Genomic DNA, 19715 nt, shown 5'->3' on the forward strand with positions numbered 1-19715 from the left:
AAAAAAAAAAAAAAAAAAAAAAAATGACAATTCTCTACAACTAAAGATAAAAATCTCTACATTAAAAGGGTCCAATGAACACCAAGAATAATGAATGAAAACCAACCCCTTGGTACCTCACTGTGAAATTTCTTAAAACCAGGATAAACTTCCAGAAAAGGGAAAAAAAAGGTTACATACTTAAGTTGCTTCCATGGTTATACTCCTGTCTTTGACATGACCTATATCTGGAAACCCTTTATCTCAATTTTGAGCTTCCCACTCTTTAACCAACTCCTCCTACCTTTTCTGCTTACTCAATACAGTACTGCAATAATTGTCTGAATGCAACAGGATCCACTGATCCCCACCAACTTCTTACGGTATGCCTTCCCTCTCAAGCTCTTACTTCAATCCATCTTTCACTGCAATGACTCCCTTGATGTTCCCCAACAACGCCCCTACTCCTTACTCGCTTCTTTATTTGGGGTGAGACAATACCCCAATTCTCTGCAAATGCCATGCATGCAGCCAGGCAACTGAATGTGGCTGGAGAGTAACACACAGCCATGCTGATTCTTCCCAGTTTAAATCCTTGATCACTGGCCGGGCGTGGTGGCTCACGCCTGTAATCCTAGCACTCTGGGAGGCCGAGGCGAGAGGATTGCTCAAGGTCAGGAGTCGAGACCAGCCTGGGCAAGAGCAAGACCCCGGCTCTACTAAAAAAAAATTTTTATATAAAATAAATTTATATATATATATATATAAATTAGCTGGGCATGGTGGCGCATGCCTGTAGTCCCAGCTACTCAGGAGGCTGAGGCAGTAGGATTGCTTGAGCCCAGGAGTCTAAGGTTGCTGTGAGCTAGGCTGATGCCATGGCACTCTAGCCTGGGCAACAGAGTGAGACTCTGTCTCAAAAAAAAAAAATCCTTGATCACTAATCTCAGGGAAGCCTTAAGGCTGCCTGGCAATTCTACTGCATTTCTCCAGTCCATTCACTCTCCTGCTTATTTGGTGACTATTTTAACCTCTTCAGATCCCTAATACCTATCTCCTCAATACCCTCTTAGCTGATGATCTTGCTTTCCACTGTATTGAAAAAATAGAGCTATACTCAGAAGAGAATTTCTACAAACTCCCATTACCATAAGGAGCCCCTCATCTGCAGTGATGCCAGTACCCTCTGCCTTCCTCCTGTTTCTATGGAATAACTGTCCATGCTTTCCCAGGCCAGTGCCTCGACCATCCCCTCTCACCCACTCCAATCTCTCCCACAGGAGAACTTTTCCCCTTTCTGTTAGATTATTCCCATTAGCAAACATGTTAATATTTTGTCCAACTTCTAGCCTAACATCTCCCTGCAGCTACCATTCAATTTCTCTGTTCCTGGAAAGAGCTTTTATACCCACCTATTCTTTTTTTTTTTTGGAGACAGATTGTCACTATGTCGTCCCAGCTAGAGTACAGTAGCATCACTGTAGCTCACTGCAACCTCAAACTCCTGGGCCCAAGCAATCCTCCTGCCTCAGCCTCCTGAGTAGCTGGCACTACCAGTGTGAGCCACCATGCCTGGCTAATTTTTCTATTTTTAGTAGAGATGGGGTCTCACTCTTGGTCAGGCTAGTCTTAAACTCCTGACCTCAAGCGATCCTCCCACCTCGGCCTCCCAGAGTGCTAGAATTATAGGCGTGAGCCACCATGCCCAGCCTAATAACAACAAAAAAAACTTTTTAAAAAAATTAAAAATTATGTAAGAAAATAAATGATCAGAGCCAAAAGTCAACAATATTTAAAAAGTCTTAATTAAGTAAATAATCTAAGTTTAACCAAATATATCATTGCATTAGAAAGGATGGGGAAAGGAAAGTAGATGTAGAAGTGAGACATAAGAGAGCTATATCCTTCTCTTCCATAAGGAGGAAGTCAGTGATGTCTAAAACTAGAAATTTGGAGATAGCTGATAAAGTACCAGAAGAGCTTAAATAATTGAAAGTGGGAGCCTTTGAGTAAACAATAGTGAAAAAAAGAGGGGTGAGAAAAGAAACTTCTGATTCTACTTGGAACTTTTTAGTATATTTGACTTTTTAAGCTACATGTATGCATTACTTTGGAAAAGTAATTTTTTAAAGATAATAAATAGCTTCAATTAAGTACCAATGACTGACACAAGTGAGTTCTCTTGCAGTTTATATGAGGGGAAAGATCTCTGAGAGGCTATGAAAACCAGTGGGGGAAAAATTGAACTTAAAAGAAAATCTTTAGCTTGAAAGAAAACTGTAGCATAAAAATGGACAGTACTTCAGAAGCCAAAATAACTTTAAGCTGTGAAAAGTTGGCCAAAAATGCAAGAAAGCAGATGCAACTAACATTCCCAAATTCACAGTAAATATGGGACAGATGTCTTCATGACAATAAGGATAAGAGCTAGCATTCTCATCCAAGAGCTAAATTAGATGAATTTCACAACTGGTACTTGTGTTTTTTAAAAATACAGAAAATAAGGATTTTGATCCTTATTTTCCCATCTCTGACTGGTTCATGGTCTAAAAATTAAAAACTAAGAATCATCCTAGAGAGTGGAGTCTATCTAAATTGAACTTATACCACAACCATTGTATTTAAAGACTTGATTCTGTTCCCAGAATGTATATATATACCTTGGTTATAATTCACTATTATAACAGGTTTGTTAAATAAAAATGTCTTTCTTCCAAAGAATGCAGAGTTTTTCATGAGCACCTTTTATGTTCACAACATTCTATGACTTAAGTGCATGATATAGATGATCCCTACTCCCTTCCTTCAGGGGATTCTTTCCACGATCTAATTCTACTCCATCTCTGTTCTGATCCCAAAGATGGCAGTTAAAATCATCTTAACACAACACATATAACCTTTTATCTTATACTAACTCAGAATGAATTACACTTCCCTGAATCTCTGATACCACTTCCTGCAACTCTTTGGATTTTCTTTAGAGGTTTTGGTTACCTCAGTAGGCAAGCTACATCACTGCCCAGCAAAAGAACGCTGACAAAAACATAGATGCTAGCTTTTAGTGGGCTGAGAAGAGTACTAAATGATAAGAATATCAATAGACTAGAGGTTTGAGGTTCTATTAGGAACATTACACTGTACTATAATAAACCTATAAGAAAACCAATTTTCTAGTAAAAATTTACTTAACTTTTTTATTATATGATCCAGTAATGACACTCCTAGGTAACTATCCTAGAGAAATTAAAATTTATGTTCACATAAAAACTTGTACAGAAACATCTACAGCTCTATTCATAACTGCCAAACACTGCAAACAACCCAAATGTCCTTCAGAGGAGGAGTGGATACAAACTGTGGTCCAGCCATACAATGGAATAATTCTCAGCAATAAACAGAACAAACTATTAATATATGCAACAGCCTGGATGACTCTCAAAGGCATCATGTTGAATGAGAAGAAGCCAGTTTCAAAAGGTTACATGTTGTACAATCCCATTTACTGACATTCTCAAAAAAGCAAAACTATGGGGATGAAGGACAGGTGATTGCAGGAGGTTGTGGTGGGGGAGGGGTAAGCACAAAGGGACAGCACAGGGGAGATTTTTGGAGTAATGGGACTATTCTGTATTCTGATTATGGTGGTGGTAACATGAATCTATATACAAGCTAAAATTCATAGAACTAAATAACAAAATAAAAAATGTACAATTTTTAAAATAATATAAGCTTAATTTTCCATGTTCTGAATGAGACTGAGTTCACCCAAATACACGATGTTATATGGCTGTTTTTACCTTTCCACAAATTCACAACAGCTAGGGGAAAAAACTCATTTACGATAGCAACAAAAATTATAAAATACCTTGGAACAGGTGGGCAGGGCGGGGCAGGGGTAAAAAAAAAAAAATACCTTGGAATAATTTTAACAAGAATTATACAAAACCTAGATGAAGAAAGTTACAAACCCTGAAAACAAATCTGAGATACAATTTATATTCCTGGATATAAAGACTTTGTATCATTAAAATATCCCATTTTCCCCACAAATTAATTCATAAACCCAACTAGTTCCATCAAAAATAATTTAATCAAAATTCCACATTCCATTTTCGGAACATGGCAACTTGATTCTAAAATTCATCTGGGCCCGGATGAGATGTCTCATGCCTGTAATCTCAGCACTTTGGGAGGCTGAAGCAGAAGGATCACTTGGGCCCAGGAGTTGGAGGCTGCAGTGAGCTATGATGCCGCCACTGTACTCTAGTTGGGATAACAAAGCAAGACGCTGTCTCAAAAAAATAAAACAAAATAAATTTATCTGGAAGAGTAAATGGCAAATAAAACCATGAAAATTTTGAAAAATAAGAATTATCAGTAAGAGACTACTTCAAAACATCAAAACATACAATCAAAAGTGGCAGTAATAAAAATACCATGGCCCTAGCACTCTGGGAGGCCGAGGCGGGTGGATTGCTTGAGGTCAGGAGTTCGAGACCAGCCTGAGCAAGAGCAAGACCCCGTCGCTACTAAAAATAGAAAGAAGTTAGCCAAACAACTAAAAATAGAAAAAATTAGCCGGGCATGGTGGTACGTGCCTGTAGTCCCAGCTACCCGGGAGGCTGAGGCAGGAGGATCGCTTGAGCCCAGGAGTTTGAGGTTGCTGTGAGCTAGGCTGATGCCACGGCACTCTAGCCCGGGCAAGAGAGCGAAGACTCTGCCTCAAAAAAAAGAAATACCATGGCATGCGTATGAGACTAAATAACAGATCAGAGAAACAAAAGGACGCATATGCAAATTTATTATGTGGTAAAGCAGGTATCTTCGATCAGTGGGGAAATAACTGATGGTTCCTGGACGAGTAGTAATCAACATGTAAAAAAAAAAAAAAAAAAAAAGTGAGATCCCCATACCTCATACCAATCCCTCCAAATATATACCAAATGGATTAAATATTCAAATGTGAGCCATAGGAGGAATATCAGAAGATAATACAGTATTGTTTCTTAAATTGTGGTACAAAATAAACCATTCTCATCAAGACATGAAACACAAATGTAATAAAGAAAAAGATGAAATAATTTTACTACATAAAAATGTAAAACTTCTTAAAATATGAATGGCAAAAATACATGAAAATATCATAAATATAAGCAGTTATCAGGGAAAAGTAACTTTTGTTTTCTCATACCATTTTTTGTCTGTCGTGTTTTGGTTTGAATGTTTGTCCCATCCCAAATTCATGTTGAAATTTAATTGCCATCTGAGCAGTATTAAGGGGTGGGACTTTCATGAGGTGATTATGCCATGAGGGCTCTGCCCTCTTTCCTCCCTTTCTCTCCCTCTCTCTTCCCCTCCCTCTCTTTGTCCTTCCACCATGCTATGACGCAGCAGGAAGGCCCCTGCCAGATGCAGGCCTTAGACTTCCCAGCCTCCAGGACTGTAAGAAATAAATTTCTTTTCTTTATAAATTACCTGGTCTCTCATATTCTGTTATAGCAGCAAAAATAGACTAAAACAATCAGACAAACATTATCTACAGTGAAGCATGGGTGTAGGAAAATGGACACTCTCATTCATTTTGGTAGGATAATAAACTAGGTACTTCACTTTTTTTCAAAACTGATTTAGCAGTATTTATTACAATGTCAAATATTCATCCACTTTGACCAAGGACTTCCACTTCTAGGAATTTATCCTACAGAAACACTCTTAACAAGAGCACACAATGTTATACAGAAGAACGTTCACTGCAGATCTGTTTATAACAAAAAAATCAGAAACAACCCCAAGGCCCACTGGAAATAAACTATGATACCACCATGCACTGGAAGACTACGCTGCCATTAAACTGAGCATGTTGGATCTCTTGAGTACTAAGACCCAGACATGGTCAAGGTACATTACTAAGTAAAAAAACCCTTACCATTATGTTCCATATGAGTCCCTTTTCTGTTAAAATAAACAAAAAGTTAATGTCTATATAAAAAACAGTGGGAATATACACCAAACTGTTGCAATTGATTTTCTTTTGAATATCTTTTTTTTTTTGAGACAGTTTCGCTCTATTGCCCTGAGTAGAGTGCCAGGGCGTCAGCCTAGCTCACAGCAACCTCAAACTTCTGGGCTCAAGCGATCCTCCTGCCTCAGCCTCCCGAGTAGCTGGGACTACACGTGTGCACCACCACGCCTGGCTAATTTTTTATATTTTTAGTAGACATGAGGTCTCGCTCTTGCTCAGGCTGGTCTTGAACTCCTGAGCTCAAGATCCTCCTGCCTTGGCCTCCCACAGTGAAAGGATTATAGGCATGAGCCACTGCGCCCAGCCTGAAAGTGACTTTCTTTGAAGAGAGAAATTTCAAGGAACTTTTACTTTCTACGTAATAAATTTCTATCATGTTTATATTTTATATGATTCTGGGTCGTACCTACAATAGGAAAAAAAACCAGTAAAATGGTTTTGCTCAAAGTTTTTTAAAAAGCCGAGAAAAGATTTAAATTAAGCCACTATGCTAGTCATATTCAAGCATTTCTGGAGAAAGAAACTACTAGAAGTAAACACAGTCAGACTCCAGCCAATGTAAGTAAAAGGGAAGGGAGTCTGTCTGCCCCACTGCTCTGCTAGCCCACCATCTCTGCCTACAGAAGGAAACTGCCAGTAACCACCTGGAACTGGTGGGAACTGAACTCAGAGGTTTGGCTCCTTATCTCAAGAAAGTTCTGATGAAGGGCTGCAAGGCTAGCTCTACCCACTCCTGTTGTTTAGATTCCAAATGCAGTCCAAGTGACTCAACAACAAGGAGTCCTAACTAAAAATCCAAAGAGATTTTGTCACTAAAATTGAGATGAATTGTGAAGAGGTAAAGTTCTGGTTATAGTCTTTACTTAAGATTCCAGTTGGTGTAGACCAGTGTTTTCCACCCTTTCCAAGTTCCAGCATGCACAGAAAACAAGACTATCTGTAGGGGCGCGCTGCTGGAAACAGGCTGCTTGCTGGCAGAATGCCGGGCCCAGGGCTCCTGCTCCAGCAGCCCCAAGCCAGGGGGGCTGTGGGCATTAATGCCATGGCACATGTATCACACAGTCTTGGCATATCCACCAGGAGGGTCTGGCACAGGGAGAGCATTTTTATTTATTTATTTTTTGAGACACAGTCTTGCTCTGTCCCTTGCAGTGTAGAGTGCAGTGGTGTCACTGTAGCTCACTGCAACTTCAAACTCCTGGGCTCAAGCAATCCTCCTGCCTCAGCCTTCTAAGTAGCTGGGATTACAGGTGTGTGCCACAACACCTGGCTAATTTTTGTCTTTTTAGTGGAGACGGAGTCTCCCTCTTGCTCAGGCTGGTCTCGAACTCCTGAGCTCAAGTGATCCTCCCACCTAGGCCTCCCAGAGTGCTAGGATTATAGGCATGAGCCACCATGCCCGGACAGCATTTCTTCTAAAAGCTTCCTTCAAAAGTATTATTAGATTCATTCAAGAAGTATTTATTAAGTACCTAACAGGTGCTGAGGACTACGTCAAGTACTTTTGGCTACCCCTACAGATTAGGGGTAGCCTATAAGACCAGACGGGGAGACAAATAAGTAATTCCAATACAATGTAATTTGTGCCATACAAGGGAAATACCAGGATTTTTATTGAGTCCTATGTCTGGGGAAGGGGGTCTGTCAATGACTACTTTGCAGAAGAAATGATCCCTACACGGAAGGGTGGGGGAGTACTTCAGGCAGAGGGAACAGCAGGTGCAAAGATGTAACTGCAAGAAACCACATCAAAGCAGCAAAGCAGGCTCTATACCACACAAAAAGAATGTGACGAGGAGTTAATTTTGTGATTTTAAATGTTTTTTTTTTTTTTTTTTTTGAGACAGAATCTCACTCTGTCACCCTGGGTAGAGTGCAGTGTCGCCAGCCTAGCTCACAGCAACCTCAAACTCCTCTTGCCTCAGCCTCCCAAGTACCTGGGACTACAGGCGTGTACCACCACACCTGGCTAATTTTTCTATTTTTAGCAGAAACAGGGTCTCACTCTTGCTCAGGCTGGTGTTGAACTCCTGAGCTCAAGCAATCCTCCCACCTTGGCCTCCCAGAGTGTCAAGATTACAGGCATGAGCCACTACGCCTGGCCCGATGCATGTATTTTCATAAATAAAGAATAAGGCTGAGCAAAAAGCCAGTACCACGAAGGTTAGGAAAATATGTGCCTTCTTGCACTATAACCCGTCAAACATAAGCTACGAGAAAAGTATTTAGAAAGAGAGGAAGAAACCTCGAGGATAAATCTGTAAATATACACAATACAAATGATTTGCAAGTACCATAAGCATATACACTTAAGTGCATACCTGAAGTTTAAGACAATTTTTTACTGTGGTGGCAGACACTTACTATTGCAAAAGAACAAAACACTACCCATTTTTAAAGGTGAAGACTATTCAAACACTCAATATAATATTCACAACATTTAAAGTAATAGGAAAACAAAAAAACTCCCAGACAATATGTGTTTGATGTTCTTTAAAAAAATTTAATTGGCTTAGAAATAAGCCCAAACATTCTTTTTTTCTCTCATACGGAAATAAAGACAATGTTAAAACCGAAATAAGCATAATTCGTATTTACCTCTCTGCCTGTAAGGATATGTCTTGCCAATTTCACTTTTGCAAAATTCCCCTTGCCGATTGTTTTCAACAGTCTGTAGTTTCCGATGACAGGTTGTTCATCTGCACAGGAAGCTATAGAGTTTCTACACCAAGCTCCAGAGCGGCCAGTGCGAGAGGTAACTTCTTGACGCCCATCTCCGTGTGACGTGTGCTACAACACAGCATACACAAAGACAAGGAAATGAGAGAACACATAGTACTTGCCAAGTTTTAAGAGCCTCTAGTTGAAGAAACAAAACATTGCTGCTTTAATTTTAATCCTAAAGTATCTAGTACTTCAAAGGAATTTAACCACACGATACAAATTTGTGAGGAAAATGAGAAGGTTGAAAAGAAAAATTTCAAGTGGGTTTTCAGAAAGAAATTAGACACTTTGAATATGTGGCTGTCAGATAAAACGACTGCCTTCCAGTCATACAGACCTTAACTTTCACATGCTAGCAAACACACCCGCACATCTGACCCTCACCACGGCGTAAAGCAGCAGAACAGCTGTCAATATTCCCCGGATGAGGATGCAGCCACATAACCATTTAGTGAGAAATCCAAAGAAAATCTGCATTCCCAAATTCTTTCTACATTATGCTGCTAATAATTCAAAAAAATGTGCTTAAAGAAACAGCTAGACTGTGTGGCCCTTGATAAATATTTGTTGAATAGATGAATAAAGCACTCAATGTGCTCAACAAAGGTAAAACGAACCATATATGCCTGTAACTCTATGAAACGCTCAGGTCCAAGAGCTGTGCTTCTGTGTACATACTGTGTGCTCTTCCATACGCACAAACACCCTGCTGCTCCTGCTCCCTCGGCCCGGGCCCCGCAAGTGCTCAAAGGATTAGATGCTCCACTCCCCACCCTGCTGTGGCTGTTACCTCCTGCTCACGGGGGGCTTCTCACTCCACATGCACATACAGCAGCTTTCAACTTCCTTTATAGTTTTCTCTTTTCCACCTTTATATCCAGAAAAATGTCCCTTCTTTCAGTCACTTTCTATACCTACAGGTCAAAACAAGCCTCATCCAGCTGGTGAACTTAACAAACTACTTTGTAATATAATCATGTTAAAGAAAATGAAAATCAAGTGTCTTGGTTTTTTTTTTTTTTTTTTTTTTTTTTTTTTTTTTTTTGAGATAGTATCTCACTCTGTTGCCCAGGCTGGAGTGCAGTGGTGTCACCCTAGCTCACAGCAACCTCAAACTCCTGGGCTCAAGTGATCCTCCTGCCTCAGCCTCCCAAGTAGCTGGGACCACAGGGGCACACACCACCATGCCTAGCTAATTTTTTTTATTTTTTGCAGAGAAAGAGGCTCGCTTATTGCCCAGGCTGGTCTCAAACTCCTGGCCTCAAGTGATCCTCCCTCTCAGCCTCCCAGAGTGCCGAGATTACAGGCGTGAGTGAGCCACCATGCCTCTCCCAGGCTCCCATTTTTAACTCTCACTTCTAAGCCCAGACTCTTTTCACTACATCTCCCTTTAAGAAAGTAGTCTAAGCTTTTAAAAAAGGAGTAAGATAATCCCACTGTAATGAATTATATAGATGGGAGAGGCTGAGGACACAGGGATAGAAATGATAAATCAGAAGACCGTAACAGACCATTAATGCTGACGATGACTAACATTTATGTATTACTATGTGTCGGGTATTCTTCTAAATGCTTTACCCATTTGTCTCATTTAGTCACTCAGTAATTCAACCAATATTTATTGGTCACCTATAATAAATGACTTGCATGTTGTAGATATTTGGAATAGTATCAGTAAACAAAACACATATTCCTGTTCTTATAGAGCTTTTAGTATCACAGGGAAAATTGACAAAACACAATAAACATTAAAATTACATAGTATGTTAAAGGATAACAAATGCAATGGAAAAAAATTAGATCAGGGTTAAGGGGATTGGGAGGGCCATGGGGCATCAGAGTATGCCTCACTGAGGTGACATTTGAACAAGATGAAGAGGTGAGAGCATGAGTCATGTGGATATTTAGAAGAAAAGTGCTCTAGGCAAAGAGAACAAAGAGTGCCAAGGCCCTGAGATTGGAGTGGGCCTGGTTTTTCCAAGAACAGCAAGGAGACACCTGGGACTACCAGTGTAGTGAGTAGGAGAGAGGAGATAGGACAAAGAGGTAAAGGAGATCAGATGATGGAAGCCCTTGTCCTTTTAATAGGCTTATGAGGTTGTTATTATTACCTACCTTGTTTTATAGATGAGATAACCAGGGCACAAAAAAATTAGATAACTTGCCCTAGCCCACGCAACAAAATGGTAGGTGTCAAATTATAAACCCAGAAGGTCACGATTAATATTTTGGTGGCTTAAAGACATGATCCCAAAGACTCTGACACACCTTCCATTAAGAAGGTGGGCCCCTTCCCTTGAATTTGGGTAAGCTCATGACTGCTTTAGCCAAGACAGAATGGCAGAAGTAACATGACGTGATTTCTGAAGCTAGATCATAAAAGGCAGGAAGCTTTTGCCTTGTTTGATGGAACACGGAATCACCATGGGAGAAGCGCAATCACCCTGAGCGCACAGTCGCTCTGACCAAGAGTCCCAGTCTTCTAACTATACCTGCCAAGGTGCCAGATATGTGAGCAAAGGAATGGTCTATGACGTAGGGCCTCCAGCCCAGTTGTTCAAATCCCCCTGTCCTTTCAAGGCCCCCTGCAACTGAGGTCCTAGACACAGTAGATTAGCCAGCCTGTTTGAAATCCTGACACACAATCTGTGAGCAATAACAAAATGGTTGTTGTTTTACACTAAATTGTGGAGTGGTTTGTTCCACAGCAATAGTAAGTAGAACTATGTAATAAGCAGCAAATACATGTTAAGAACCTGAACTAAGTTAACAGAAATGGGGAAAAATGTTGGAATACTTCACCATGGTATGGGGAAGGTTCTTTATCATTGAATATCTTAAATGTCTAGATGGCAATCTTCTTTGGATGATTTCAGAGAAGAAAATGTAAGCTCCTTAATCCACTCCTCTAGTAAAGCTAATACACGCCTGCAGGTACCACTGGCAGGCCTAGGATAGGTAGGGGCTAGGAAAGGGAGGACAGGCAGCAGGAGCTAGGAAAAAAAAACCAAGCAAAAACTAAAAAAGGGAGGACAGGGACTAGGAAAGGGAGGACAGGCAGGGGTTAGGAAAGGGAGGAAAGAGGTGGAGACACAATGTGAAAAGACGCTGTGAAAAACAGCCTGGAATGCCTTCAATAACAAAGGATGCCTGCCACAGTTTGAATCATCCCTCTGGCTAGTGAACTGTTAGCTGAAAGGTCTACTCCTCTCCAGGATTCCTATTCTAGTATCTGCCATGTAGTCAATGCGTCATAAAGGTACTGATCGCATAATGAATGGGGTTATTAAGTGGAACCTTATTCAGATTCCATATTAAATTCTACCAATACACATTTTTGTGTAAAATGTCCATGACACAAACCCCGCAATACTTAGGCTCCATTCAAAAGTAACTGCCTAACTATTAACCAGAAATACGGACAAAACATCTGCTTTGTTTGAGCTTCACCTTTGAACTCCAAGAGCCCACAGAAACAATGTCTTACCTAGTCTACATGAGAGTATGTAAGACTAACCATGGCTGAGTAGCTCAGGTGGCTAGAGTGCAGTGCTAAAGAACTAAGTTGAAGAAAAAGTTAGACTCCAAAAAAAAAGTCCTTTTCTTCCAGTACCAACTTCCGCCCTCCCATTACTCTGTACAGGCAGGTGCACAGGGTCAGCACAAAGTTACTATTACTATTTGCAAACCAACTCCAACTCCACATTCTTTAACCTCTTATGTAAGATAAGACACTAAAGATTCCCAGCTAAGAAATTTATTTTCTCCTTCGGGTTTAATTTGAAATTTTAAAATGGATGTGAGTCAATCCTCTTTGAAATCAAAGACAAAAGATACTGGTAATTTATATTTGACTGTGTATGAGTCTCTAATTACAATGTAAATCATGCACTATATAAGTCTCTTATAAGTAATTACAATGTACATCATGAACTACATAAATAATTGAAATGACCAACGTTTTGCTTCCCGCAAATTTCAACCTTTACGTAATTTACATTCAGAAGATGAAAACGATGGGCAAATTGAAGTCTATAAGATCTTTCCTGGAACACTGTGACCCAATATAAAATATGAATTCTTTTACAAATCAACTTTTAAAAAAAAAAAGCTCAAACAGCTTGATTTAATAGATTGGATAGTTGTGCTGGAAGCTAAGAAGCACATTAAATAAAATCACATTACATATTTTAAAAGAGATATTATATACTGATATACTATATACTGTTGCCTGGTATATAGTAAGTGATCAACAAATGGGTAACTACTCTTATTTTCCACAACCGCATTTTTTTTAACATACAATTAGTTTTTAAAAAACTCATGGAACCCGAAAACTTCATTAAATCTATTAGAAATGTCTCTGTAGTCACAGTACAATCTAAAAGGAATACAGCTTAGTTAGCAACACTTCACTGAACACTAAGGCAGTGATTCTTAACTGTGGTCCCTGGTCCTGAACCATCAACATCACCTGGGAACTTGTTACAAATGTAACTCTGGGGTCCCAACTACACAATCAAGGTCTAGGGGTGGGGACCAGCGATCAGTGCTATTATCAACCCACCAGGTGATTCTAATGCTTGCTTAAATTTGAGAGTTTACAGGCTAGTTTCACAAAGCTCAGCGTGCTTGTTCTGCAGGGAGTGGGAAGTTCTACAGAGTAGCAATGATAGGCTTCCCAAGTATATATCCTCTATAGCACCTAGGACAGTGTCATATACACAGTAGGCACTCGAATTTGCTGAACGGGTTAATTCAGTCTGGCTAGACAATAATACCTTCAGTTTATCTATTTCACAGAAGTAAGGAATCTTGCTGACTGTCTGCATTAATAATTAAGTACGTGATACAGGAATATCAGGAGCTGTTAAATAGGTAACTGGCAAAGCACTGGGGCCTCTGGTACTTTGGCAAATAACCCAGGCTTACAAAGTTATCATATGCTTTGAAATTTAAGTGAAAAATACATTTCTAATTTTGCCAGTATAGGAAAAGGATTTGTCCATGGTTCCATTCAAGTCAACTGTAGAACATAAACTAAAACACAAACTTTCTTGTTGCCTTAAAAAGCATCTTATTTTACGTATCTGCCAACAGTAACGTATGAATTCAAGCTGGATTCTAATTTTTTTTTTTTTGAGACAGAGTCTCACTCTGCTGCCCAGGCTAGAGTGTCGTGGCGTCAGCCTATCTCACAGCAACCTCAAACTCCTGGGCTCAAGCGATCCTTCTGTCTCAGCCTCCCGAGTAGCTGGGACTACAGGCATGTGCCACCATGCCCGGCTAATTTTTCTATATATATATTTTTAGTTGTCCAGATCATTTCTTTCCATTTTTTAGTACAGACGGAGTCTCGAACGCCTGACCTTGAGCGATCCACCTGCCTCGGCCTCCCAGAGTGCTAGCATTACAGGCGTGAGCCACCGCACCCGGCCACAAGCTGGATTCTAATTTGAACAAAGTTTTAAAAAATCAGACAAAATCAGGAAATTTAGACATCATCTGAATATTTGATATTAAGAAAATATGACCCAGGTATTGATGTTTTCTAAAAAGAGGCTTTATCTCTTCTAAAAACTTTAGAGAGGAAATGATATGATGTATTGCTGAATTTGCTTCTTGGGGGACGGAAGAGATGAACTAAGATTGGCCGTTGAGCTGTTGCGCACATAGGGGCTCACGACATACCAGGGTTTTCAGCCCTGGCACTACTGACGTTTTAGGCCAGATGATTCTCTGTAGTGGGAGGCTGTCCTGCGTAGTGTACAATGTTTAGCAGCATTCCTGGTCAGCAAAATCCACTGCCACCCTCCCAGTTGTGACAACACAGCAAGACCCCCGTTAAAAAAAAAAGGAACGAACCACTGATACACATAAAAACACAAATCTCAACATTATGCTAAGTGAAAGAAGTCACATAAAACATTATATACTATGTGACTGAATTTACATAACATTCTATAAAAGGAGAAACCACAGGGGCAGAAAACAGATCAGGGAGTTGACAGGGGCTGGGGAAGGGAGAGGGGACTGACTGTCAAGGGCTACAAGCCACCTTCCTCGTGATGGAAATGTTCTACATCTTGATTGTGATGGTGATCATGTGACTATACATTTTGTCAATACTTAAAGGGTGAATGTTATATCTCAATAAACCTAACTTTAACAAAAGAGCTTCACAACAGACAAGAGCTCCCATTCATTCTTGTGCACTTACCACTCAATTGGCAGTTAAGTCTAATACTTATTGGTGCAGTAATGATAGGTAAATAACACGATATACGCCTGAGGTGTAACACCGACAAAAGGCATCACACTGTGACAGATACACAGCCACTTCCAGAACATGCCCATACAACAGTTAAAAATGGAACAGGGCATGGTGAATTAACACAATGATAATGCAATAAACTTGTGATCTTAACATTGTCAAAAATTCGATTTTAAATACATTACACGAAAACAAAGAAAAGGCATACTTCGTACCTTAGGTTGCTTTTAAAGAATAAAGTAATTTCTAATGACATACAAAAATATTACAAAATAATTCAACAAATTAACTAAAGAACAGGAATGGGCCGAGTTAGTCAATAACAACCACAAATATTCACAGCCATGCATCCCTGAACAAAAATAGCCCATTTCTTCTCTGAATGTCCCTCACTGAAACATATATTGGAAGAAGATCCATTCGAAATCTTTTGTTAACACAAGTCTACTATGATTGTTTTGGGCTTCAGTTTAGAAAGTATGGAGCTCCTGCTCTGGTTCAATGTAAGGTTTTGCTTCTCTGAGTGAAAATCAATGATCAAAAATAATGAGCTCACTTTTTTGCATGTTCCATTCTTCTGGGTAGTCAAGGAACAAAAAAATGATCAAGTCAGAAATGGGTTCCTTCAAAAGGGCTATAAGAAAATGAGTTCACCGACTCACCTAGTTTAAGATTTTCTATCATTCACTCTTTATATAATTTTCTAATCCATCTCAGGTGGAAGAACATATACCACGATACTTACTTACGAAGCATTAAATCCTATACACGAATATATTACAGGGATGCTTTAGAGTCTAAACTTTAGACTAAGGTTTACATAAACAGATTAAATCACCTGACAGCTATCAGCAAACAAGAGGCATGTTGAAGATTAAAATGAAGGCATTTCATACCACTAGGACACAGTGTCTCAAGACATTATTGAAAGCATGAAAACACACAGAGCAAGGAAGCCTTTCCTAAGAGATGTTATGTTCTTGCCAGCAATTACCTCTTAACACTTATAATCAAAGGCCAGTGAAGTTTCTTCGCAAGTTGTTTGCTAGATGTTTTACAGAAGATAACCAACAACTAGACTGGAACACTTCTGAACCCAGTGCTAGAGTGTTCACAAAACACTTGCACAGAGTCAAAACATTTCTTCAATGAAGTTTCTACAAGTTGTCATTTCCTAACAATGCTGTCCCTGACATTTTTTTAAAGGTCCACATGAACAAAATCAAAGGTTCCTTTCATAAAATCATAGGATGTGAGCGCTGGATGGGACCTAAGAGTTCATCTAAGCCAACTTCTTTTTAGGAAGGAGGAAAGCAGAGCCCCGAGGGGGTGTCCCTTGGCTAGGCAGTGAGTGGCAGAGCACAGCTTCACTCTACATCTTTCAAAACGCTTATCCAGCTCCTTCAAGACAGATTTGCATGGAAAGGAAGCTGCTCCCTAAAAAAGGCTGCGCTCTCTTGGAGAGCTCCTCTGAGTAGAGCTGTGGAGTTCCTAAGGGGACCGCAAAGACCCCTCAGTGGGCACTTAGTTTTTAGTGACTGTCATTAAATTTAATTCCACACCATTTTAAACAAATGCCCTTTACAGAAAGTTTACTAGGCCCAACTGGTGTCTCTTAGCACCAAGAACGTATGTTTTTTAACCTGACAGCCTCTCGAGAACTACCTGATCAATTAAAAAGGAGATCCTGGTTAAAATGAGCGCCGACCACTGCAGTGATCTGACGCCCACCTGGATGACCCACTGCACGGCAACGCCGCAACTTAGGGGCTTTATTAAGAAAGCAGACTGCCGGCATAACCAATACACTTCGCACACCGCACGCGAGCGGCGGGACAGGGCTGCCTTCTGGAGTAAACGGTCCCTCCGGGCTGCCTCTCGGGTGGCTACAGCCTGCCCTCTATTTCCAGAGCGTTCGGGGGAAGCGGAACGCCCGACTGCCAGACACAGCCCGAGGAGAACGAAGGCCACCCTGAAGGTCTGCCAACGAGCACGCCCAGGTTACTTACGTTTTCAGTGTCTCGTTCATTCACTGTTGGCAATGGGGTCCTAGTGGACATTTTACTGCACTTTAATTCTGCACAATGCGAGGCTGAAAATCAAACAGCACAGCCCTAGGAGGCCGGCGACCTGCGTCTTCGAGTCCCCAGCGGCTCTGGTGCGGTGCCGTGGGGAGGGCGGATCCCCTCCCCCTACAGCCGTCTAGATCCCGGGCCTGGCCCGGGCCGTCCCCCGGCAGGTCCCGGGGCCCATTCTCCTCCTGCCCCGGCGGCCGCGGCGAGGAGCCCCGGCGGGCGGCGGTGGCGGGGCCGGGCCGGCGGGCTGCGGGCTGCGGGTCGGCCCGCCGGCGTCCCCTCGCCTCAGGGCGCCCCGCGAGCCCGCGCCCCCACGCCTCCTCCTCCGCTCCCGCCCGTCGCGCCACGGATCTCAGCTCCGGGGCCTCCACACAGCGCCGCCGGCGGCCCCTGAAGAGGAGAAGGATGTGGAAGAGGTGGAGCGCAAGACAGGCCGCCGCGGGCTGCGAGCGCCGACCATGGAGGGGGCTGTGGAGGAGGCGCCTGCGCGCGGCTGCTTTTCCCTCTCCGGCTTGCTTTCCGCCTCAGCCTCCGCCCTGGTGGTTGCAGACGCCGCTGCTCCCGGCACCCCCGAGCCTCACGGACCCAAGATGGCCGCCCCTCGGTTTCCTCTGGGGCCTCCGGATACAGGAAGTGACGGCTTCGCCGCCTCCCGGAGTTCCGCCAATCAGCGTGGCCCGAGAAAGCCGGCCGGACCGCTGTTGCTAGGGGCGACTTGGCCTCGTCCCCGCGGAGGGGGCGGTGCCGAGGGCTGGGAAGGGCCGGCTGGGTCTCCGCTGGCTCCAGGGGCGGCAGGTTCCCACTGTACGTAGCGCGTGGGCACCAGCGAAAGAGCCGGGAAACGGCCCTGGGCGGCAGCACGAGCCCGACTGCTGAGTTGGCATTTACAGAATATGGATCTGGGTTGGCTGCATTACAGGTAGAGCGCCTACTGTGTGTAAGAGTTGAGGTCGCACCTCCGGGACTGTGCTGCACCTAATGGAGCCATAGGACCCGGGCTTCGGGAAGGAGCCCGGCTCCTGCATCCTTAACTGTGACCTTCCTGCCTCTGGCTCTGGGCAGGCAGGGCCTGGGCACGGATCCCGGGGGCCACAGGCGCCTCTTGCCCTCAAAGTGCTGGCGATCAGGAGTGTGACAAACCCAGACCCAGCTAAATGCCATCCGGATGGAAGAGTGCAATAACGAAGGTGGTACAAAGTGGGTGAGGGTGGGGAACCTGTAGGGGATTTATAACCAGGCTCTTATAGCCAGCGTGTAGCTGCTGGAAGGCTGGAAGCATCATCCCTGGGTGCCACCCTGGGGCTAGGCTTGGTAGACGCCTGCAGGCTGGAACACTGGACATGCTACCTCCCTTGGGGGCCTGCCTTGCCCACTAACCTCTTTGTGTGCTCAGTGCCTCTGCTCAGCACCTGGCCAGTGGTGGATGGAATCCATGGTGCGGGGTTCCAAGGAGGGAGAGCGGTGTGGGATGGGGTAACATGAACTGAGAGTCTACCTTGTGGATACCTTACGTTTGTTACCTCATTTAGCCACAGGGTAACCCTATAAGATGGACAGATACACCATGCAATCTTAAGTCTAGGAGGCTGCAGAGACTTGGCCAAAGTACCCAGGTTGGTTAGTAACAGCTGGGATTCGAACGCAGTTCCTAAAGCTTTGGTAACAGGTAAGCCCTTACGGTGGGTGGGTATGTCATGGTTTCACTTTGGTCCGCCAGCCGTCTTGCAACCCTCTTGCTATGTCTGAGTCATTTCCTGCTCCATGAAAGATATATATCTTTAAACACCTGAATCACTCCCAGAGAGGCCAGATGCTCCTGATATAAAAACACCTGAGGACTAAGATACAGTCAGGGCTCCCATCTCACACTCAGCGGGGAGTGCTCAAGGGGCCAAGAGTGACTCTATTTAAAATATTAAGCCTGGCCTATAATCCCAGCTACTCTGGAGGCTGAGGTGGGAGGATCACTTGAACGCAAGAGTTTGAGACCATAGTGGGCCATGATCTTGCCTGTGCATAGCCACTGCACTCCAGCCTGGGAGGAGTGCATACCTATAATCCCAGCACTCTGGGAGGCCAGGGTGGGAGGACTGCTTGAGGTCAGGAGTTCGAGACCAGCCTGGGCAACATATTGAGACCCCCATCTCTACAAAAATTTTGACAGTTAGCCAGGAGTTTTGGCATGTACTTGTAGACCCAGCTACTCAGGAGGCTAAGGTGGGAACACCTGAGCCCAGGAGTTCAAGGTTGCAGTGAGCTGTGATCATACCACTGCACTCCAGCCTGGGAAACAGAGTAAGACCCTGTCTCTAAAGCGAAAAAAAAAAAAAGAAAAGAAAAAGAAAAAACATTTTAAAAAAAGAAGCAAGGCCACCACAAGACATCAGAAGCTGGAAATAAAATAGTCCTACACAGAAAATAATAGGTGTTGGCAAGAATGTGGAGAAATTAGAACTTTTGTGTGCTACTGGTGGGAATGTAAAATGGTGCAGCTGCTGTGCAAAATAGTGCGGTGTTTCTTGAGAAATCGCAAATAAAATTCCTGTGTGATCCAGCAATTCCAATTCTGGGTAGACACCCAAAAGAAATGAAAACACGGTGTCAAATATTTGCACACCCATGTTCGTAGCAGCACTATTCA

At 42.7% G+C, this 19715-nt stretch overlaps 1 protein-coding gene across 3 annotated transcripts in view; it reads right to left on the bottom strand.

Annotated features, from left to right (window-relative positions):
• Positions 1–17712, bottom strand: part of MARK3 (MAP/microtubule affinity-regulating kinase 3) — an 88175-nt gene extending 70463 nt beyond the window's left edge. For all 3 annotated transcript variants that reach the window (XM_012647086.1, XM_012647085.1, XM_012647084.1), the window contains exons 1-2: positions 17009–17712; positions 8600–8791 (exon numbers count right to left, since the gene is read on the bottom strand). In XM_012647086.1, the coding sequence (XP_012502540.1) occupies positions 8600–8791; positions 17009–17059 (243 nt within the window). In that variant the 5' untranslated portion in view covers positions 17060–17712. The remainder of the gene's footprint in view (positions 1–8599; positions 8792–17008) is intronic.
• Positions 17713–19715: the final 2003 nt, after the last annotated feature.

This window comes from Propithecus coquereli, unplaced genomic scaffold, assembly GCF_000956105.1.
Source record: "Propithecus coquereli isolate 6110/MARCELLA unplaced genomic scaffold, Pcoq_1.0 Scaffold256, whole genome shotgun sequence".
In the NCBI taxonomy this organism is placed as follows: Eukaryota; Metazoa; Chordata; class Mammalia; order Primates; family Indriidae; genus Propithecus; species Propithecus coquereli.